The 23,347-nt window shown below is 44.3% G+C and overlaps 1 protein-coding gene across 5 annotated transcripts in view; it reads right to left on the reverse strand.

Annotated features, from left to right (window-relative positions):
• Positions 1 to 4,471: 4,471 nt before the first annotated feature.
• LOC147458925 (ubiquitin-related modifier 1 homolog 2-like) overlaps positions 4,472 to 23,347 on the reverse strand; it is a 48,939-nt gene continuing 30,063 nt past the window's right edge. For all 5 annotated transcript variants that reach the window (XM_086510339.1, XM_086510341.1, XM_086510338.1 and 2 more), the window contains 4 exons: positions 5,803 to 5,876; positions 5,402 to 5,477; positions 5,187 to 5,269; positions 4,472 to 5,108 (listed from right to left, as the gene is read on the reverse strand). In XM_086510339.1, coding sequence (XP_086366465.1) covers positions 4,991 to 5,108; positions 5,187 to 5,269; positions 5,402 to 5,477; positions 5,803 to 5,858 — 333 coding nt within the window. In that variant the 5' untranslated portion in view covers positions 5,859 to 5,876 and the 3' untranslated portion in view covers positions 4,472 to 4,990. The remainder of the gene's footprint in view (positions 5,109 to 5,186; positions 5,270 to 5,401; positions 5,478 to 5,802; positions 5,877 to 23,347) is intronic.

Below are 23,347 nucleotides of genomic sequence, written 5' to 3' on the forward strand. Positions count from 1 at the left end.
ATCAGCAAGACCTTGTAGCCCAAGCATCTCCATTGATGGCTCTATCCATTGTGGCTAATTCTCAATGACTGGGAGCTCGTTTAAATCCCAATGGCAAGCCATTTCTCCCATTGTCGCCAGGTTTTGTTACATGCTTGGGTTTGCAACGACTTTGTTACGTCTCCCACAACTATCCAATGCAATGTACTCATGAAGCCATGGCGAGAAGATCCTTTGCCCTGCCGTTGGTGAGGGCATAGACCTTCCGTGGTTACAATGTAGAAGGTGTTTTGGAATGTCAAGGAGTAATGGTCAAGCAATGTAGGCCCTCAAGTTGGAAAAAGGTAAGGATGGAATGTCTATTGAAGCAGCACCATGTTGATAGGTCAGCTCTCATAGAGGCTCCATGGTCGCTTCAAGATGCAGCTTGGTTTGTGGCACAATGGCATTCTTCCCGCATGTTCGTAGCATGCATGCAGAAGAATCGTAGTACCGAGGTGTTATTACCTAGGCAGCCCCCATTATGCATTTTTGAATTTGCATGATGTGGCATCCGATGTCCCCCATGTGCATCCATTGTGCCATGACTCATCACCCTCCAATGCCCCACCACGTCGGCTCTTTGCGGCATCCCACCTTGCTAGGATTGACGTCTAGCAGCGAGAAATCCAAACCCCTGCACTGTCAAGCCCCCCACTACATGGTCGGTCGAGATAATCTTGCTCCCCACACCCGATTTGTGCACCCTCGATACCATCAAAATGACTTGTCACCATCAAACGGTATATAGTCCCGAGGATAGAGTAGGTCGCACAAGAAAATCTATAGTCGTGTATTGATTCCCTGTATAAAGAGCCTGCAAAGATGTGACTTGTTATAACCGGTTCAAAAGCATAGGTGGGCCAGTGGAGATGGGAGGGCAAGTGAGGTGTCAAAGGAACATCATCTTAGTTTAAGGCCTTCAATTCTAAAAATCTCACAAGCCCGCAAATTCATGATTCTTCTATATTTGGAGGGTCTAATAAATATCCACTACCTATGCCCACAAATAAAAACAACAATAATTTTTTTCATTTTAATAACCTCTCCCTTTTCATTAGCAAAAAGGGGAGGTATCACTAAGGCCTCACCCCTTTGGACAAGCCAAAAAGATACTTGATTGGTCTACTGAGGTTTCAATGCTCTTACTCAAATTATTCAACAATGGTGGAAACAAAAGATGCCACACTATAAGTGCCTAAAAATTTGAATCCTTGTGATCCCCAAATCGACACCATAACTCGTATGATGTTTTGGTATAATTCAAAAACAACAAGACAACTAGCTCTAACCTACAATAACACATCTTTAACAGACTTGTAATACTTCTCTAATAACCCAACCTCAAATGTAGTTTGAAATAGCCTAAGATTAGGTATTACTTGATGATCTCTAATTCATTTCCAAATATCATCAATTAACTTGGTTACATTCATCCTATCATATAATTGCTTAGCATGTGTGAAAAGATAGTCATTCCTTTTAAACTCTTTTCTTCACTTTGAAGACTAGGTAACAACCCTGATTTGAAATTTGGGATAAACATCCAGTATCAATCAATACCACATCAAACACTATCTTGAATTCATATAGCAAAGATCAATTCATGAGCAGAATCTCAACTACAGAAAACTAAGAAAAACAAGGTGAAGAGGCACAAAGGCCTACTCAGGTAAGGGGAGATGAGTGATAGTAAGTTTAAATATGTGCCTACAATCACTTTAAATTATATTATCTATTAGGGGGTACCAGTTGTTTAAAAATGATAACTTCCTTTAATTATCTTACAAGATTCTTTAGTTAAGACTTTTTTATTGTTAGGGTTGTCGATGACGACTACAGTTATCTCCTCCCTCCCTCTCTCTCTCTCTCTCTCTCTCTCTCTCTCTCTCTCTCTCTCTCTCTCTCTCTCTCTCTCTCTCATGCACCAGCATGCAGACATCGCGTGTCTCCATCTCTCTTCTCTTTCTTTTTCACCACCCCTAGTCTGCATTGTTTCGCTGTTTCGGCCCTCTCTCTCTCTCTCTCTCTCTCTCTCTCTCTCTCTCTCTCTCTCTCTCTCTCTCTCTCTCTCTCATCATGTCATGCCTCGAAGCGTGTGCATGACCCTGCAATCTCTGCATCTGCGAACTGTTGAGTGCAAGCTCGCAATTGGGGTAGAGTTAGCAGCAGCTAATAGATACGCGCAAGTGATTGGGGAGGGAGGCCACATGAGGCGCAGGTGATTCAAAAACCTGTGAGAGCCAAGGCTTCACACCCAAACTCTGTCGAGTGCAAGGGAACCTGTGAGGGCCACGCAATTCACACAAAGGTTGCTTGTCACGACTATTGCAGGAGGTCTTAGTGGGAGAGAGGACGAGTGTAGGGACAAGGGCATCACGCACGGAGGCGAGGTGATGAGGGAAGGAGCTCGAATAGAAAGGGAATCTTAAAGGGTAATGAATATTCTTTTGTAGGAGCCATTAGTTGCAAAGATTATCTATTATACATAAATAATCATAAATGGTTTTTAAATTACGAAAGGCCCCATTTAAATAATATGAAAGATGCAAATTGCACATCAATAAAATAAAATGAGAAAGAAGTAAAGTAAATTTAATAAGAATTAAAAGAAAAAGTATTTTATTGCTTTTTTCATAAGAAAATGTAAATCTAATAAACATAAAAGATAATAAAACAAATAGTGAAATAAGTCTTTATGAAATCCTTACATCGAAGGGCTCTTTATCAAGACTTTACATCATGGGATCAAACTCCTAGGAATACTTTTAAAAATAGCGTTTAATAGACCATGATTCCTTTTCATTCACAAGACTTTTGAGCCTCCTTGGGACACTTGTCATGCAAACAAAATTAAACGACCTTTGCCCATAGTGCACTAAGGCCTTTAGCGGGCCAAAAAGAGAGACAAAGTTATGCAATCACTCTCTCATAAACACAAATGGCTTCTTTACAAGTTCTTTCTTCACAATTGCTTCCAAACTTACAGAGCTGCATATTGTGTGGTAATTTTCAACTCACAAGTGCTACCAACATGAGCAAAGGCAACTTTGGAAACAAATTGAGTGAAGGTGTCAATGAAGGGGTTAAGAAGAGCAAGTCATGAGCCATTCCTACAAAAACAAACAATTTCAACTTGGCAAGGCCTCCTGCAAAAATCTCCCCTACTCCTCAAGCTCTTATCTTACAAACTCAAGCTCCCATATACAATTGCATGCATTGCCATGAGTATGTATTGCAAGGATCTGTTTATGTTCTCTCTCTATTGTCTCTTTTAAAGAATTGTGTCAAAGAATTAGAAATCCTTCAACCAATTGTGTCAAACAATTGGGATATATGTATCAAGGTTTGGGAGTAACACATAATTGATAACATCTAGGGACATAGACCTAACCCAAACAATTATCGGCTGCTGCCCATACTAGTCTCTATGAATTTTCCAAGAGGCAATCTTAGAAAGTCGAGGTAATTTTTCACATTTCTACACTGTTTTGTTCATATTTCCAAGGGGAATTTCTCCTTTACCTATTTCTCCTAACTGGCATTTCTGGGATTTCAAGTGGCAGGATTGTAAGCTGAAGCACACTTCTCCCAAACATCATGTGCGGTTATGACCTTTGTAAGCTAGCAAGTACTTGACACCCTGTTCTTCATGCATCTACCTTAATTGTAGTACAACTATTTAGGTACATCAAGTTGCAGTCAAATTTCCACGAGTGCAACTCCATTTGTATCAATGTGATAAAAATCTTTCACAATTTAGTGGGTGATTCCATGAGTGGAACATATGTAGCTGTGACAGCAAAGATGGAAGCTCATAAATTTGTGGCATATGTGTTGTACTACATTGACAGTTGAAGTATTAAGTGGCATTGTTACTAATTAGCACCACCTAAGCTCAAGATTCTATGTGCCCATTAGTGGTATTAGTGGGATATACTGGCCCTAACCAATAACAAAAAATTCATGGATCACATAAAGAGGTGAGTGTGCGCACACGTACGTGCATGCTACGCGAACTTTGATTTTGGAAGAGGCGAAAGTTTGAAAAAAAAGAGAGTTGGGAGACCTTTCAATTCTCGACCATTCGTTGCCCAGAACCTAAACTAATACCATGCTTATGCAAAAATACCCACAGTTCTTGGGTCCAATCTCTTAAGGGGTTCAATCTCTTAAGAAATACAACGTTAAGTGTTCCAGCATAGAAGAAACATAGTTGAAGAAAGAGCAAGATGCATTATAAGAGAGATTGCATGGGAAAAAAATTAGTACAAAACACTGCAATACAAGATACACTACTTCTAAAACAAAGACCAAAACCTGTGTGTCATTCACTAGACGCAGCAAAAACTGGATAGAAAGAAATGCTACTTTACACACGCATGCGCGTGCGCACATCTGCTGCATCCTCCAAAACTGTACTTGTGTGTTCATCCTACCATGCGACATGATAAAACCTTGAACTGAAAGCCATAAGAAACAACTGCAATATGCAAGTTCCATACAATGGCCTGATCGAAGCAGAATAGAAAGAAGACACGTAACTTAAACCAACACTCTGTAAACAAAACCGCCTCTTGCAGAGAGAACTGCCATTCCTTTTCCATCGGGGCTATTAAGGCAAATTGGGCTTCAGTCATTTGACAGGACTGTTGCATCTATATCAAGTTTGGTGCTCATGAAAACTCACCATCCATAAACACCAGAGTAAGGAACCCTAGATAAACTTCTCCAAAGCCAATGGAAAACTGTTCCAAGAGTGTTGCTTGGTCCACTTCAAATGCGCTTAGCCTCCATGTAGGGTGGATATGAATACAACCGTATCATTTTTCTCAAGAGTTGCATTCCAAGAGTGTTGCTTGGTCCATTTCAAATGCGCTTAGCCTCCATGTAAGGTGGATATGAATACAACCGTATCATTGTTCTCAAGAGTTGCATTCCAAGAGTGTTGCTTGGTCCACTTCAAATGCACTTAGCCTCCATGTAAGGTGGATATGAATACAACCGTATCATTGTTCTCAAGAGTTGCATTCAACCGCTCACAAAGCTCCCAATCACAGTCATTTATAAGCACAAGCACTCCGGGCCTCCTGTTTCAAAAACGTTTCATCATTCAAAGCTTTTGGTTGAAATAAGTCTGCATAGATGCTTCAAAACAGAAAACATACACAGATTTGTCTTTCATGAAGAGCTCCGATCTCTCTCTCAGAAGATTCTCCTTCACCCAAACCAACAAATGCTCCATCTTAAGCTGCAAAACACTTTCAATCTTAGCAGAACTGTGCATTCAATCATCATTTCTGCATGAGTATAAACAGATGTGTGCACGTGCACATGCATATGTATGTTTGCACACACTGTGTTCATTGAGGGAGGAAATTACCTTCTCCAAATCAGACTTGAGGGGAATATCCACACTGTGAGATTTTATAGAGCCAAACAGAAGCTCAAGCCCTCCTCTTCGCAAAACCAAAAACCAACAGAGAATAGTCAAGTCAGCAAAAACAGCCAGAAGATGATATCACAAGCCCACTTGAATGATTGACCACTGAGTGCCAATACACTTGTCCATTTATGCATCAGAAACACATGCACAAGTTTAAGATGATGTGAGTGAAGCAGACAATGTGCTGACCTTTCTCATGAAGTGATATTTGCATAAATATTACTTCACTGTGCATGATGAGAAAGAATGCTACAGTGTGCATGTGCGTGCGCATATTGGGGGTTTGTCAGAAAGGGTGAGAAAGGAGTCAGAAAGGGTGAGAAAGGAAGAATGCTAACCCAAACTCCAAATTCAGATGCACGGCAGCCTTTGGTTGAGTTGAATAGTTGTCCATTATCCAGAAGAATCGCACCTAGAGAAAACATCACATGCACCGATTCTCAACGTATATGGGTGCGTACGAGAGAGAGAGAGAGAGAGAGAGAGAGAGAGAGAGAGAGGGGGGGGGGGGGGGGGGGGGGGGGGGGGGGGGGGGGGGGGGGGGGGGGGGGGGTGCGCGGTTGGTTGTAAAACGGCCAGCACCACATGCCAAGTGTGAAATTACTGCTGAGACTTGCACATTGACTACTGAAAACTGATAAAACCTTGTGGGAGAGAATAACCGCAAGGGACGTTAGGCGAAGGTCTGCTTGAAGATGATTCAACCCTAAGGTAGGCACCCTGATGGTATTTCTTTGTTATAATTTTTTAAGGAAAACGATCCTTCCATTAGTTAAGAAAACTCCCAATGGGCTACAATATGCCCCTGCTAGAGAGGCTACATCAACATGTGGGGAGACTCTCCCAATGAAAAACAAGGTATGTGCAAAGATGGCTAAATCAGGAAATAGGAGGAAACATGGATGGTACTGCCATCCGGGCGCACCATGGACCATGGTGAAGGGGCCTGGACGCCAAAGTCGCAAGAAGGCCTCGCAGCGATGCCCATGCGGTCGGAGCTGCCCTGGAGTCTCTCAAACTGGCCCCTAAGTTTGAATCAGCTCCAGCCAAATGTCACGTACAATCTTCGCTGGTGGGATAGATCCAGCCTCAAAATTGCGGAAGCAACCAGCTCGCCAAATGAACCACAGTGTCGGCTGCAAATGAGCTTCCAACACCACTCTCTATCTCTGCTCCACTCCTAAGGGACTAACTCGGTGGCTGGCTGGAGTGTAGGCCGGCCCTCTTGTATCACAATCATCCTGCTGATTGAAGCCATCTCAAAGCGAGTGATGGGCCCATGAGTGTGGACCACGCTGCAGCACCCCAAGTGTACTGACTGGCTGTAGAAAGTGCGGGCATCAGCCGGAGAATCCAAGCCAAACCTTTTGTGCCATGGGGGCCGAGGCAGTCCCACAGACAATGCCGTTAACCGCTTGTCAATGCATGTAGGCTGGTGCTGCTCAAGGCCACCCCACAGGTGCTCCCAAGACCGAAGCAGGCTCGTACCAAAGCGATCCTCCCATCTCCTACTCGGGCCTACTCTGCACATCTCTAAGAAAATCCAACGGGTGGAGGGGCACCGTGGGCCACCTATCGGTGGGACCCATGCCTGAATCCAACGAAGCAACAGCTCCTTTTAGGGCTCCTTCCATAGAAGAAGACCTCTGACCACAAGCTTCCCAAGAAGGGCTCTACTCTGCCATGCTGGGTTGATGAGCCCTAAGAGCAAGGTAAAGTAATGACCTGCCAAGAGACCTTGGCCTGAGCCGACTGTGAGTCTCACCCTGACCAGAAAAGTTCCTGATCAGCCGCTCCAGCTGACTAATGCAAGATCTCGAGAAAATCCAGCAAGACATGATGTACCACATAGTGGCCAATAGCACCTACTTCCACCACAACCCTGCCAGCAAGAGAAAGCCGTGTTGAGCTCCAATGTAGTAGTTTCCTCTTGACAGAAAGGAGGAGAGGAGCAATCTGCTTCTCTGGTAACAAATTCAACCCAACTTAACAACCCAAGTAATGCCGAGCTGAGTCTACTAAGGTGCCTGACCATGAAAGGCAAACTCGTGGCGACGCTCTTCGATGGTGATCAGCTCCTGCCAAGCCTACTACATCTACTCCTCCATCCAAGGGCTACCTGGGTGGCCTTTTGCATCCGCTATAAGGAGGCAATACCCCGTGCAATCGCTTCTCCTCCTCCCTGATCGTAGCCAAACGAGCTGCACACTCTTGGAGGAAGAAACAACTAAGCTCCGCAAGGCCATTGGACACTCTAGCAATAGGGTCCCCTTGCGTGTCCAAACTTTTTGTCCACGGCACCACAACATACTCTCTAAGTTCTATATCCAATAAAATCCTCTCTGGGATGCGTAACATGACACTGTCAGTCCTCTGTTTGTCTGACACAGTACGAATCACTCGCACATGATTAGAAACTTTAGTCCCTGTTAAAACATTGATCTGCTTAGGTCACAAATGCGGTCACTAACGTAGAAACGATATATCCTGGATGAATTCACACCCCCTACTCTGCAATCAGATCAAGAGAAGGAGAGGCTTTCTGAGGACCGTATAGAGCCAACATGTTGCCATACATCCCAAAATCCTCATAGTCATCGATAGGCGCTCCCAAGCAGCTAACTCAGCCTCGTGAATAGTAGCATGTATAACCGGCCTGTACAACGTAGAGGGCGGTACTTCTTTCAATTACCTGTTAACTTTACACAGAGCACTGAGAAGGGAAGAGAACACAGTTGCGTCCAGCGACTAGAATGTCACTGCGCACACGAGACCGACACCCTGTAGGCCCCAAAGACTGGCGCCCCTTTCGGTATTTCTTTATTCAAATTAAGGTAGACGATCCGACCACTTAGCACAAGCTTTCACAAAGCTGTCCAAACCTGGCGAGGGCTGAAAACGCAGGTTTTCGACCTGATTTTGGCAGCATAACAACGCAAAAACCCCTGTAGGTCAAAAGCACCTGTCTAGGACGGATTCCCTCGCTATCTGGAAGCTTTCTGGTAGGCTGTCACAGAAATTCAGCGAGCTGTAATTCGCTGTTTTTCACTGCCTGGTGCCCAAAAGCTGTACACGCATCCCAAGGCTCTCACGAGGCTCCCCCGGTGTTCCCTTGCAGTTTAGGTGCGAAACCCTAAACCTGCAGAAAAACACAGCAGGCTGTAATTCGCTGTTTCCGATCGTTTTTAGCGGAGCGAACACGCCTACGCGTGTCCCAAGGGCTCCCGCACGCAATGGGACAGTTCCCCTGTGAATTGGACGAGTTTTCACGTGAGAAAACTCTCCGAACTCGCAATTTCTCGCGATGGAACTGTGCGTACCTGTGGGGGATTAGCAATTAGCTAATCCGGTTCCTGTTCAGAAGGCTCTTGCCTTGGCAAACGCGCATAAACCCCCAGAACTGTACATGTTCAACTGAGTAGCCCAACTAGTGGGGCATTACCATATGTGCCAAAAGGGAGAGAGAGATGCACGAGAGCAAATCATCGCGCTACATGAGACAGAGGAGAAGGCAAGCTTTCCATTAAAGCTGTAGACCTGCACCCACTACTCACACACACACTGTAGCTCACTTATGAGTCAAATCAGCCTCCTCTCTCAAATTGGGCGCCCCCTCTTGCTGCCTGGAGCCACCATGTGTCCAGTTTGCCCCTTTTGAGTAATTTCTCTAGTTCCCACTGACTTATAAAGTTATAAGTGACTTTCCGAGTGACCCAGACTTCATTTGGCGCACGCAAGCTTCCATACTCATCAGAATTCAGTGCTAACTGGCCTGACCAGTCCCAGACTGATCGACCCAGACTCCCGCTGTGAGAAACCTATTCGGCCACAGCCGTTTCACACTGGCCATGCAATGTCCACTTGCACCTTTTCAAGGGTTCCGGGGAAAACAAGTAAAAATAAAATAAATAAAAATATCTAGTACTTATTTACGAAACGCAACAGGAAAAATACACCTGCAGGTGACAAAGTTATAAGTGACTTTCCGAGTGGCCCAGACTTCATTCGGCGCACACAGGCTTCCATACTCATCAGAATTCAGTGCTAACTGGCCCGACCAGTCCCAGACTGACCGACCCAGACTCCCGCTGTGAGAAACCTATTCGGCCGCAACCGTTTCACACTCGCCATGCAATGTCCACTTGCACCTTTTCAAGGGTTCCGGGGAAAACAAGTAAAAATAAAATAAATAAAAATATCTAATACTTATTTACGGAAGGCAACAGGAAAAATACACCTCCTGGTGACACACCCCACCCTTGAAATACTGCAAGCGACCTCGCTTGCATGCCAATAATACATGCAGTATCTCCTGATATCACATATATTCTATGATGGGAATCCAAGATATACATGCTTCCGGAAATGTAGTGTTGGACGATTAAACAATCCCACCAACCTGGCTACGACACATATATCAAGCATAGAAGTCTTCTAGTGTACTCTCAAACACAAACTTCTCTAGCTAAATTCTGTATGGAAAGAGTAGATACAATTGCTTAACTACTCTCTTGAGCATGATGAACCATGCTCTTGCCTTGCTCCAAAAAAGGCTACATCAAGTCACTGTGGGTTCCACCTTAAAGGCTTCAAGATACAATTGCAATAGCTGAGGTGAATCAACCAATTCAGACTCTTCCATCCATTTGGCATCCAACGATGGATAGTTCTTGAACTTCACCAAATAGCGTCTTGCAAGCTTTCCTCTAACCTTTCTTTCTTTATGTACCAATATTTGTTCAAGAACAAGGATTTCATCCAATTCTTCCACTTCAGGTTGTTCCTCATCAAGCATATTCTCTAGCACATCACCAACAAAGGGTCTTAGAAGGCTGACATGAAAAGCATTATGTATTTTCCAGCCTTCGGGTAGCTTCAACCTGTAAGCTACATCGCTGATCTTTTCTGAAATCTGAAAAGGACCATAATATCACATACTGAGCTTAGGAAACAAGCGTTCCTTGCCTTTCCTTTTCCTTAACCTGGCCTTTTCAAAGCGCAAAAGCACCCAATCACCAAGTGAAAATACAAGTTCACAACGGTGACGATCAGCAGCTTTCTTTTGCTTAGCCTAAGTCTTCTCAAGAGCAATCTTTATCTTCCTGTATGTTTCATCCATATCTTGCACATACTTGTCTGCCTCAAAAATCTTGTCCTTAGTCTGCAAAATGGGCGGGACTTTCTTCCCTCCTTCCACTATCTCAAATGGTGCCTTACTTGTTGACGTATGCACAGTGTTATTGTAAGCATATTCAACCAATGGAAGATGGTGTTCCCAAGTTGCCTTGTGCTCTGACACATAACATTTGAGCAGGTCCAGAACAGTAAAATTTGCCTCTTCTGACTGTCCATCAGTTTGTGGATAAAACGAAGAAGAGAACTTTAGCGTAGTGCCCATGTTCTCAAACAATGCCTTCCAGAAAAGACTCGTCATACGTGGATCCCTGTCACTGACAATTGACTGAGGCATCCCGTGGTATTTAAAGATATTGCTCATGAATATTTTGACCATGTGTTCTGGCTTTATCTTCTTCCTCACAGGAATGAAATGGGCCTGCTTATTGAACCTACAAATAATAGTCCAAATCCCATCATTGCCTGTTTGCGTCCTTGGAAGATCAAAGATAAAGTCCATTGCTATGCTTTCCCATGGCCTATCTGGGATCGGCAATGGCTGCAACAATCCCAGTTGCTTTTGTCTGTCAAATTTGACTTTTTGGCATACTAAGTATGATCTTACAAATGTATCAACATCTTGACGCAAAGCTGGCCAATAGAAGAATGCCTCAACCCCTTTCACTGTCGCATCAATTCCACGGTGCCCAGCATAAGGTGGAGCATGACTTTCCATCAAAATCTTTGGCCGTAACTGTTTAGTAACGCATAACTTTCCATGCATCATGAGAAAGTCATTCTTAAGCATATAGTGCTCATGATGTTTCCCATCAACAAGCTGGTCATAGATCCTTGCAAAATCTGAATCTTCAACATATTGTGTCTTCATTTCATCTAGTTCACAATGGTACGGAATTGACACTGCTTAAATTTGGGGCTTTCGTGACAACGCATCAGCCACCACGTTCTTTTTCCCTTGCACATGCACAATCTGAAAATGGAACATTGACAAGATGTTTGCCCATCGCATGTGCTTCTCAGACAACTTCGTCTGTGTGAGAAAATATCGCAAGGTTTGATGATCCGTTTGGACAACAAAATCAGCCCCTAGCAGATAGTGTTTCCAACTAGTGAGAGCATGAATTACTGCCAGCAATTCTTTCTCATAGACTTGCAAGTTCCTATCAGTCTTCAAAAGAATTCTGCTCTCATATGCGACTACTCGGCCCTTCTGCATTAGAACTGCACCAAGACTATGGCCACATGCATCACACTAAACCACAAAAGGTTTTGAAAGATCTGGCAAAATGATTACCGGATCTGAAGTCAGCTTCTCTTTCAAGTGTTTGAACACTAAAATTTCCTTAGCTATCCACTTGAAAGTAACTCCTTTTCCTTGTAGTGCATGGAGTGGAGAAGCAATCTCAGCAAAATTTCGGATGAACCTCCTGTAGTAGGAACATAAGCCTAGAAAGCTTCGAATGTCACGTACGGACTTCAAGTCTGGCCATGATCTAATTGCTTCCACTTTAGCAGGATCCATGCGTACCCCATCCTTTGAAACAATGTGCCCAAGGAAGTGAATCTCTTGCAAAAAGAATTCACTCTTCTTCGCATTAATGAGTAGTCTATTCTTACGTAACTCATTGAAAACTGAAGTCAAGTGATCCCTTTGCTCCTCTTCAGACTTCGAATAGACAATCATGTCATCAAAGAAGGTACCCATGAGTTTCTATGTGGTCTAAAAATTATGTCCACCAAATGGCATAACAAGAAACTCATAGAGACCAAATGTTGTCCTGAACGTAGTCTTATGGACATCTTCTGGCCTAATGCGTATCTGATGGTACCCACTCTTTAGGCCTATTCTTGTAAACAATGACGCTCCCTCAAGCCGATCAAGAATGTCATTTATCCTTGGTATGGAGAACCTGTTCTTGATAGTATTCTTATTCAAGGCGCGATAGTCAATGCACATGCGCCATGAACCATCCTTCTTCTGCACTAAGAGTACAGGCGAACAAAAAGGGGATGAACTGGGCTGAATCAGCCCCTTCTCTAAAAGCTCGTTGACCTGACTCATAATCTCTTTCTGCTGGGCTGCACTAACCCTGTATGGTGGTCTATTCGGTGGACTAGAACCTGGCACAAGATCTATGGTATGATCCTCAAGTCTCTCAGGAGGTAACTCCCCTGGCAAAGAGTCTGAAAAACAATCACTGAAACCACTCAAAAAAGTTGACCTGTCTTTATCTAAGGTAGACAAATTAGATACAACTTGAGGTACTTCTTTTGCAAAGATCAAGTACGCAGAAAGATGATTCTTTATTAGAGATGAAATAGCAGAAGCGGAAACAACTGGAACAGACTCGCCTTTAAGCTTTACATCAAGGACATGAGTCTTTCCTCTATGTACAAGGGCAATCTTTTTGTTGTAAGTATCCACCATAGCATGCAACCTGTAACACCATGGGATACCCAATAACACATCACAGCCCTCAAGTGGCATAATATGAAATTCTTCCGCATCGACATAACTCTGAATGTGTAGACGAAGCTTCCCCAAAATGGGAGTAACGGGCTCTGAATGACTTGGGCATGCCAAACCTGCTTCCCCTGTCATACCCATCTCCTCTGCACGAATGCCCAACTTTGATGCCAATTCTGGTGATATGAAATTTGCACGGGCTCCTGGATCAAAGAAAACCAGCATTGTTTGGTCTCTAACTTTGCCCCAAGCTCTGCACAACTCCGTGGCATCTGTGTTTGGCTAGTCTCCAACCAAATCTGGAACAAGTCCTGCACTTGGCTTTGGCTTCTTCCCTTTATGGTCTGACTTGTCATCCTTATCCTGTGACTTCTTCTGTGGGCATTCATTTGCAAAATGTCCTTCCTGTTCACAAATGTAGCATTTCTTGGCTTCCCTAAGAGCTTTCCGTTCTTCAAAAGTTTTGCCAGAAAAATGCCTCTTTTGTCCTTGTCCTCGTCTCAAAGAAGACTTAGACTGCTTCTTGGACGTATCACCTTCTTCAATGGAGGGCTTCTTTGTGGGAGGCTCAGAAGGCTTTGTTGCAACATTGCCCTTGGCTGAAAACTGTTTACCCTGGGACCCTTTCTTGTGGCTATTAAATCCATCGGAATCTCCCTTCGACAGATTGCTGGCCACTCTTGCATTCTCTATCAACTGAAACATATTCATGACAGTAGTCTTTGTGCAATAGTCCCTGATTTTCTTGGGCAATCCGCAACAGTACTTCTCAATTTGTTCTGACAATGGCACAAACCTGTAAGAGGTGACTGGCAACAGTGCGGCCCAAAAATGTTTATTGTACTCTTCCAGATTCGCACACTGTTTAGCATTCAACTCGTGCCATTCTGTCATCACATCCACTTCGAAAGTGTTTGTCAACCATGCAAGCACAAAAAGCTGTTTGAATTGGACCCACGTTGTTGGGGCTTGACCTTGGTTCAATAATGCGGTCCACCATTGAAGCGCATTCCCTTTCAAGAAAGTGGCAGCCTTGCGTATCTTTGAAGATTCCGTGAAGTTTCCTCCAACATAAGCTGCATCGAACTGCTGTATGAAGGTCAAAGCCTTCAATTGATCCTCGGTTCCTCTGAAAGTTTCAAACTTCACTCCCTGCCCACCTTCCTTGTAATCCTTCAGCTGACTCAAAGGAGCCACATTATCCTAAACAGGTGCCTGTAACAGTGGTGCTCCATGATTGTTCATTCCAGCACTCGCATCAACTGTTTTACCTGTCATATCTGCATTTTGTACGTATGGCTACGAAAAACCAGCCATACCAAATTGTGTTCCAAGCACTCGAAACTGGCCGTAGGCACCCTGAAAACCTGGTTGGACACCCATGTTCGCGTACATAGGGTTACCCATGCCTGCTTGCATTGTCCCGAACACATTCCCTGGCATATAACCTATGGAAGGTCCAGCCATAGCTTGAAACACTGAACCACCTCCAAAATAACCAGGATAAGTATTAGGTAATGGAAGGGTCTGACCCATAGCGTGTTCATTACTCCCTTGACCATTCACAATTGGTTCCTGTCCAGCTAAAGCAAGTTGCTTTGGATCATTGGACACCGCTAGTTGCTCAACCACATGGGCTTTCCCTCGAGCATCATGAGTCCTCTGCGCATTGGAAATCTCCTTTTCCTGCAACGGCTCAGTCATGCCCTGTGTAGGAGGCTGAAAACCCTGTGTCGAAGCCTGTAAGAACTCCTGCATCCTGGGGTTGTTAGCCAACTGCTGAAACATGTCCATGCAGCAACGCAGTTGAGTTCTAAACAACCTGTCCTCTTCTTGAAGAGTTGAAGGAATTTTCTCCGTGCTATGTGAGGAAGATCCCTCTTCAGGTACTTGGTCTCTCTTCTATGCCATATCGACAAGCTCTGTGTTGCTTTCACCCACAACAATCCACGCTGCACTTTTTAAAGAAAAAGTGACTATCCCAGCAATGGAACCATATAACCGGCCTGTACAACGTAGAGGGCGGTAATTCTTTCAATTACCTGTTAACTTTACACAGAGCACTGAGAAGGGAAGAGAACACAGTTGCGTCCAGCGACTAGAATGTCACTGCGCACACGAGACCGACACCCTGTAGGCCCCAAAGACTGGCGCCCCTTTCGGTATTTCTTTATTCAAATTAAGGTAGACGATCCGACCACTTAGCACAAGCTTTCACAAAGCTGTCCAAACCTGGCGAGGGCTGAAAACGCAGGTTTTCGACCTGATTTTGGCAACATAACGGCGCAAAAACCCCTGTAGGTCAAAAGCACCTGTCTAGGACGGATTCCCTCGCTATCTAGAAGCTTTCTGGTGAGCTGTCACAGAAATTCAGTGGGCTGTAATTCGCTGTTTTTCACTGCCGGGTGCCCAAAAGCCTGTACACGCATCCCAAGGCTCTCACGAGGCTCCCCCAGTGTTCCCTTGCAGTTTAAGTGTGAAACCCTAAACCTGCAAAAAAACACAGCAGGCTGTAATTCGCTGTTTCGGATCGTTTTTAGCGGACAGTTCCCCTGTGAATTGGACGAGTTTTCACGTGAGAAAACTCTCCGAACTCGCAATTTCTAGCGATGGAACTGTGCGTACCTGTGGGGGATTAGCAATTAGCTAATCCGGTTCCTGTTCAGAAGGCTCTTGCCTTGGCAAACGCGCATAAACCCCCAGAACTCTACATGTTCAACTGAGTAGCCCAACTAGTGGGGCATTACCATATGTGCCAAAAGGGAGAGAGAGATGCACGAGAGCAAATCATCGCGCTACATGAGACAGAGGAGAAGGCAAGCTTTCCATTAAAGCTGTAGACTTGCACCCACTACTCACACACACACTGTAGCTCACTTATGAGTCAAATCAGCCTCCTCTCTCAAATTGGGCGCCCCCTCTTGCTGATGGAAGTGGCAAAACTGCCTGGAGCCGCCATGTGTCCAGTTTGCCCCTTTTGAGTAATTTCTCTAGTTCCCACTGACTTATAAAGTTATAAGAGACTTTCCAAGTGGCCCAGACTTCATTTGGCACACACAAGCTTCCATACTCATCAGAATTCAGTGCTAACTGGCCCGACGAGTCCCAGACTGACCGACCGACCAAGACTCCCGCTGTGAGAAACCTATTCGGCCGCAGCTGTTTCACACTGGCCATGCAATGTCCACTTGCACCTTTTCAAGGGTTCCGGGGAAAACAAGTAAAAATAAAATAAATAAAAATATCTAGTACTTATTTACGGAAGGCAACAGGAAAAATATACCTCCTGGTGACAGCATGGTTGCCTCCAATCCTGTCCAAGGGATCCTCCAGCATGTTAGAAGTTCCCCCCTATACACCACTACTCTCCATGAGGCAGAGACTCCACAATATGTGACCAAATTTCATCCAATTCACTCGCATGGTTAGGCGCATAAATGTTCAAGAAGTCCACGAGGCTACCTTGAATCTGCATGGTGACCCACTGATCTTGTCCGCATAATAATACCTCTACCCACAACGGATTGTTGCCATAAGTCTGCAATAGTCATACATACACCATCTTGAATGCCACGAGGCCCAAAAGCAGCTGACCAAAATGTATCATACCTACCTTCCAGAACATGTCGGATGTCCACATCACCGAATGTGGCTCTCAAACAAATGATGCTCCTATAGCATAAGAATATCAATAGGTCCACCCAGAAGGCATCTCTCGAGCTCCTGTCTTAAACGACCCCGGTGGTGTACAAGTTGTGGTCTCCCTAGGCCCTCGATATTCCATGAGACAATTCTCATGGGGTCACTGAGAGAAAACAGATGTTGCTACCACAGCTAATCAAGCAATCTTCAAGGCTAGTTTGGATCAATAGTAATTCGCATCCAAATGACCTCGAGACAAACAAGACTGCATCACATGTTCCACAAAGGCGCAAGATGATTATGCACTTTTCTGAGCCACATCCTCTGTCCAAGAGTCCTCATGAGTATATACATAACTAGGAGAGAACTACGCATCTACAAAAAAGTGAACAGTAATGTGTCTGCAGCCGATGGCATCGAGCAAAATCACTGTGAACATGGCCAGCAGTCATAGGGTCTTGACCGAATTAGTGATCTCAAGGTTCCTAGTGTGATGAGAGAACTCAAGGGCCAACGTCTGAAGCCGACCAAGTGTCAAATCCAAGGTCCAATGTTGTTGATCCCGACCACAAAGTGGAAAAGAGTATCCCACTACAGAGACTAGATCATGTGTACCGTGTGCCGTAAGAAACAGGACATGAACCCGAAAGCAAGGCACCTCTAATTCAGCATGGGGTCGCCAAGAAAGCGAGTGAAGGCATGGCCATAGAGGTCCGACCATCTGCTGATATCAAAACTGGTGTAAGGTGCAACGGAATGAATGTTGAACTTTGCTCAAGATGAGTGCTCCGAACTGTGCTCAAGGTTCCTTTTTCTTAGGGAAGGGAGAGCCTTCCGTTCTTTAATGAGAGAGTGCAATGGACACAAACAAAGTGAATGGACACTGTGAATGGAAGTGCATGAGACTGAGAGATAGAGAGAGAAGATAATATGACACTAGAGACGTAAAACCCTCCTCCAAGGGCCCCACTCTCGATGGCGAGAGTGGTGTACTATTGATTGCACAATCTGATACAAGATGCTGATGCAAATCTAAATGGGGCTATGTCGATGTCGACTATGTGGACGACGAGGACGAGACTATGGCTGAAAACTGAATGCTTGGGATGCTTCTTGTCGTTGAATTTGCTGATACAAAACGCTGGTTTTCTGAGGCTGAAAATGTTGGTCTACTGAAGCTGAAAACGCTGGTCTATTGAAGCTAAAAACGCTGGTTTTCTGAAACTGAAAACGCTGGTCTACTGAAGCTGAAAACGCTGGTATGCTGAGGCTGAAAACGTTGGTTTTCTGAGGCTAAAAACGCTGGTTTTCTAACGATGAGGCTGATGCTGAAAACGCTAGGATGCTGGAGTCTATGGCGATGATGGCCTTGCTGAAAAACGCCAAGAGGTGGTCGCTTGCTGGCCTTGCTTGGAGGAAATCGCCACCAAAGGGGGAAGGTCCTGCTTGAGAGAGAGAGAGGGGGAATCTGCTGCCTTTGGCCTGTGTTCTCCTTGCTCTTCTGCGAAATAGTGCCAGCCTAGGTTTGCTTATATATTATCTTACCCAAATTGCCCTACTCAGTTCCCAACAAAAGTCACTTAAAATAATAAGTAAAAAATGTCAATAATAGGAAAAATAGATTTAATGTACAGGAAAAATCCATGAAGGATTCTGATGGATTCTAATGGGAATGCTTATGATCATGTTGTGTGCAACCGGAGGATATGCATCTACTCTCTGGGCATGCACGGTCTACGAACAGACTCACAAAAGTGTCAGAACACTCCTAAAACTGGACTGACTGAACCCTTGTCGTGCTGTAGCTTGTCCACGGACTCATAGGGTTGGATGTGTCACGTGACATCCCCTCCTTTTCAAAGTGAGGTACTGGTACCGAACTGTATGGCGTCGAGAGAGATTGCCAATAGCATCCGGAATCCTGGAAGGGACTCTTCGCCAGCCCACTCTGATGTGTGGGTCGTGCGGTACTTGAACTTCATAAAGGTCTGCAAAGGCTTGCTTCTTTGGGCCGCGCCGAAAGCGACACAAAGTCTTCTGTGGCTCCTTCAATGCTTCAACTTCGTCTAGAGTCATGCTTCTTTCTTCTTCAAGAATCTCCATGGCTAAAAATTCCTAAAACCACTTTCAACACAAAAACATGATTATACCTATTCCATGTAAAGTGACTGGAAAAAATCTTGTCTTCCTAAAAGATTGTGCATGCAATGTAGATGAACATTCAACAAATAGACAGAGTGTCAAACCCTTCACCACACACACGCAAACCATGAGATCAAATCTTTCTCTGCGGATCTAAAGCAATCAATTGTGGCAATTCACAACGGAAATGCCCATGCTTGGTGCTCATACTTTCTTGTGTTCTTTCTACAAATGTGTCATGCCAAAGAAGAGACATGGAATGTGACTTCCTTGAATGCATACTTTTCAACTTTTCATGAACAATCCGCATACATTCGTGCTCATTCATGAGTGAACGTGCTCAACGTACAATATGACATGCCTAGGAAAAGGGATCACATAAAGACGCTGACGAAAATAAGGAAACGATCACGAATGAAACACTCGAACAATGCGTGTTGACGAATCATTTGAACACATAGTACTTCCTATAAGGGTTCTGTGGACCTAGGCTCAAGAGCCAAGATCGGTTCTTCGTGATTGATCGAATCAGCAATGATGTTAGCTTCGCTAGAAAAAGTATCCACTAACTCATCCTTCTTGTAAACAATCACATCTTCTTCATGCAACTCATCATGCTTGTTAGAAATCACATCTTGATCATGCAAATCATCATGCTTGTCATTGTCATCCAAATCATCATGCTCATCATTATCATTCAAATCATCATGCGTATCATCATGCAAATCCTGTGTCATGCTTTGGAGAAGAAGAGACTAAGAGAGTCTCCTTCTCCTGAATCCGTTCAATCTTCGCTTGCACATTTGCAATGAGAGATGGAGAATGAACAACTTGCTCTCCACGAATAACAATGGGAGAGTCACTTTTAGCATTGAAAGTGAACGTATTTTCCGTCCAATCAATGAGAGGGTTATGCTCACGAAACCATCGAATGCCCAAAATCATATCACATCTTGAGAGACGAGAGAGAAAAAAATTTCTGCGGAAAGCAGCTTGTTGAATTGTAAACAACACATCAAGGCACTGTTTCGTGATGAGAGAGTCCATACCGGGAGCGAAGCCAGAGACCTCGAGAGGAGATTTCTGACTAACCTCTAGGCAGGCTCTCTCAACAAGAGAGGGACTGATCACATCATGCATACTGTCTGGGTCAAACAATATGACAAAACGCTGCCCCGTCAAATGACCATAACATTTAATGAGAGACTCATCAATGGGAGGGTCAGGAGAAACTTGGAACACACTCGTGTTGTCATTGATTGCATTGACAGAGGAAGTAGATTCTGTCACCTGTGGATTCTTTAGATTCATTAGAGTCAAACTTAGGACATGTTCTTTTTATGTGACCCTTAATGTGACAATGAAAACAACGACCTTCCTTAGAATAAGTACTTTGCTCTTCCGACATGATGTATCCTCCTAAAATTCCTTGTGCTACCTTTTCATCTGGAGTGAGCTTAGGTTTAGCAATTGTGTTAGCTTTACCCTTACGTTCATTTTGAGAGTTCTTTTCTGAGAGACTATTGGAAGATTGGTTAGAAGAGTTACCGTTCTTACCATTCTTACCAAGGTAGAAAGGTAAGGAGTGTACGGTACGTAATCAGTACGTAAGGTACGTACTTTTGTACGGATCGGCCTTTAAGGTACGTGACCAGTACGTAACATTTGTAACAACAAAAAGAATAGTGACTTTAGCCTTTTTCAGCCTATACATACTAGGAACTACATAGAGTCTAGACATAGATACTACTTCAAACATCCATTAAATACTGCTTCAATGTCCATTAGATACTGCTTCAAATGTTATCCGTACTTAACTCTTAGAAAAAGACAGAAAAATGTTATTCATCTTTTTGCTTCAAATGTTATCCGCAAAATGATTTATTTGCTTCAAATGTTATCCGTACTTAACTCTACCATCAAAAAGACAGAAAAATGGGAATACACTATATCATACAATAAACTTTAGTCCATTGCCCAATGGCAAGATGCCCTTAAAAAAACAAAAAAACAAAAAAATTAAATTAAATTTGTTTAAAGGAAAAAAAAAACAAAAAAAAAAAAAAAAACGCGTACACTTCCTATCCGTACGTACGGAACCGTACCGTACAGCTGTACCGTACTGTACGGATCAGTACGTACGTACGGATGCAACCTTGATTCTTACCGTTCTGAGGGTTCTAAGAAGTCTGAGAGGAACTCGTGGAAGTCTTGTTTTCCTTAGGCTTTCCCTTGTTGTGCCTCATCTCTTGGGAGAGTGCAATCGCTACCGCGTTGTTGAGATCCGCGGGGTCAAAGACTTCTACATCAAACTTGATATATTCGTCTAACCCAAAATGGAAAGCCTCTTTGCGCTCATAATCCGATTTGCGTAATTAAGTGCCGAGCTGCAAAACACGGTTAGAAAAAGACATGACTGGTATACCATGTTGCTTGAGATTGCGCCAATCTTCTTTCAATCGTGCGAGGTACTGAGGTGGCATAAACCACGCCTTGAGCTTGTCTTGGAAATCGGCCCAATTGAAGGAAAGGAGCGTGAATTCATCGGCTTCCTCTAGCTGCGCGGCTAACTGAGCCTCTTGCCATGCATGGTACCAGTTGATGGCATCACCGGCAAGGTACATAGCTGCCGTCAAAACTTTGCTTTTCCTGTCTTCTTAGTTGTCGCAAAATAAGCATTAAATTGATGCAACCAAGAATGAATAACCGTGGCATCCACCCATCATACTTAGTGAATTGGATCTTCTCTGTGTTGACTGGGTTGTTGGAGTCCGAATCTTGGCTTGCGCCACTTCATGAACTACCAACATCTTTGGCTGGCTCGGATTTGAAGCGAGAACATGTCGGACCAACTCTTGCATGCGTTGTTCACTCTGTACCGCACGCTCGGCCTGTCGTTCTTCAGCCACCAAGCGCGCTTGATCACGCTCACGCTCCAAGGCGTCCTGTTATTCTGCTTTTCTTTCTAGTTGTGCCATCGCAACGCGAGTCGTTTCTTGTTGTTGTGCCATCATCTCCATCATCAACTTGACCATCGCCTCCATAGGATTTGGTACAACTCGTGGCGTAGATGGGGAAGGGGAAGGATCGGGAAAACCTCCTGGTGGGGAAAACTCTTCTTCGCCACTCCCATGCTCACCACATCCATGCGAAGTATCCATTCCGCTTCGGGTGATGACCATGCACTATGATCTTTGGTTCTTAAGTTCACAAGGAACTTAGGTTCTTGTGGGTCTTGGGTTCTTAGGTTCTTGAAGATCTTGAGTTCTTGAGGTTCTTGAGGGTCTTCTTTTGTTTGCAATATGTGTTAGAGAAGGATCTTCTCTTCACCCGGGTTCTGCTCTTTTTCGCAGGCGCACCCCTTGGCGGCCTTGCGCTCACGCCAAGGTTGCTTTTTCCCACCTCACGTCGATTGGCCGCGGCCGCTAAGTGCACGGTCCACTCTCAATGAGTGAAAAGAGGCACAAGGGGAGGCTAGACAAGCCCTTCTTTCTTGGGATTCTTGTCCTCTTCAAAAACACGATTAGGAATCGACACGCCCAAGTGAACTTGGGTTCGTGCGACCTCAACAAGCAAAAAAAAATTCTTGTGGTTCTTTCCTTGAGTGATACAGAACACTGCCCAAAGCTCTGATACCAATGTAAGGTGCAGTGGAATGAATGTTGAACTTTGCTCAAGATGAGTGCTCCGAACTGTGCTCAAGGTTCCTTTTTCTTAGGGAAGGGAGAGCCTTCCGTTCTTTAATGAGAGAGTGCAATGGACACAAACAAAGTGAATGGACACTGTGAATGGAAGTGCATGAGACTGAGAGATAGAGAGAGAAGATAATACGACACCAAAGACGTAAAATCCTCCTCCAAGGGCCCCACTCTCGATGGTGAGAGTGGTCTACTATTGATTGCACAATCTAGTACAAGATGCTGATGCAAATCTAAATGGGGCTATGCCAATGTCGACGGTGTGGACGACGAGGACGAGACTATGGCTGAAAACTGAATGCTTGGGATGCTTCTTGTCGCTGAATTTGCTGATACAAAACGCTGATTTTCTAAGACTGAAAACGTTGGTCAACTGAAGCTGAAAACGTTGGGTTTCTGAAGCTGAAAATGTTGGTTTTCTGAAGCTGAAAACACTGGTCTAGTGAAGGTGAAAACGCTCGTTTTTGAGGCTGAAAACACTGGTTTTCTGATGATGGGGCTGATGCTGAAAACACTAGGGTGCTAGAGTCTATGGCGATGATGGCCTTGCTGAAAAACACCAAGAAGAGGTGGTCGCTTGCTGGCCTTGCTTGGAGGAAATCGCCACCAAAGGGGGAAAGGTCCTGCTTGAGAGAGAGGGGGAACCTGCTGCCTTGGGCTTGTGTTCTCCTTGCTCTTCTGCCAAATAGTGCTAGCCTAGGTTTGCTTATATATTATCTTACCCAAATTGCCCTACTCACTTCCCAACAAAAGTCACTTAAAATAATAAGTGAAAAATGTCAAAAATAGGGAACATAG

The sequence above is a fragment of the Adiantum capillus-veneris genome, chromosome 4 (assembly GCF_014529385.1).
Source record: "Adiantum capillus-veneris isolate H3 chromosome 4, ASM1452938v2, whole genome shotgun sequence".
NCBI lineage: Eukaryota > Viridiplantae > Streptophyta > Polypodiopsida > Polypodiales > Pteridaceae > Adiantum > Adiantum capillus-veneris.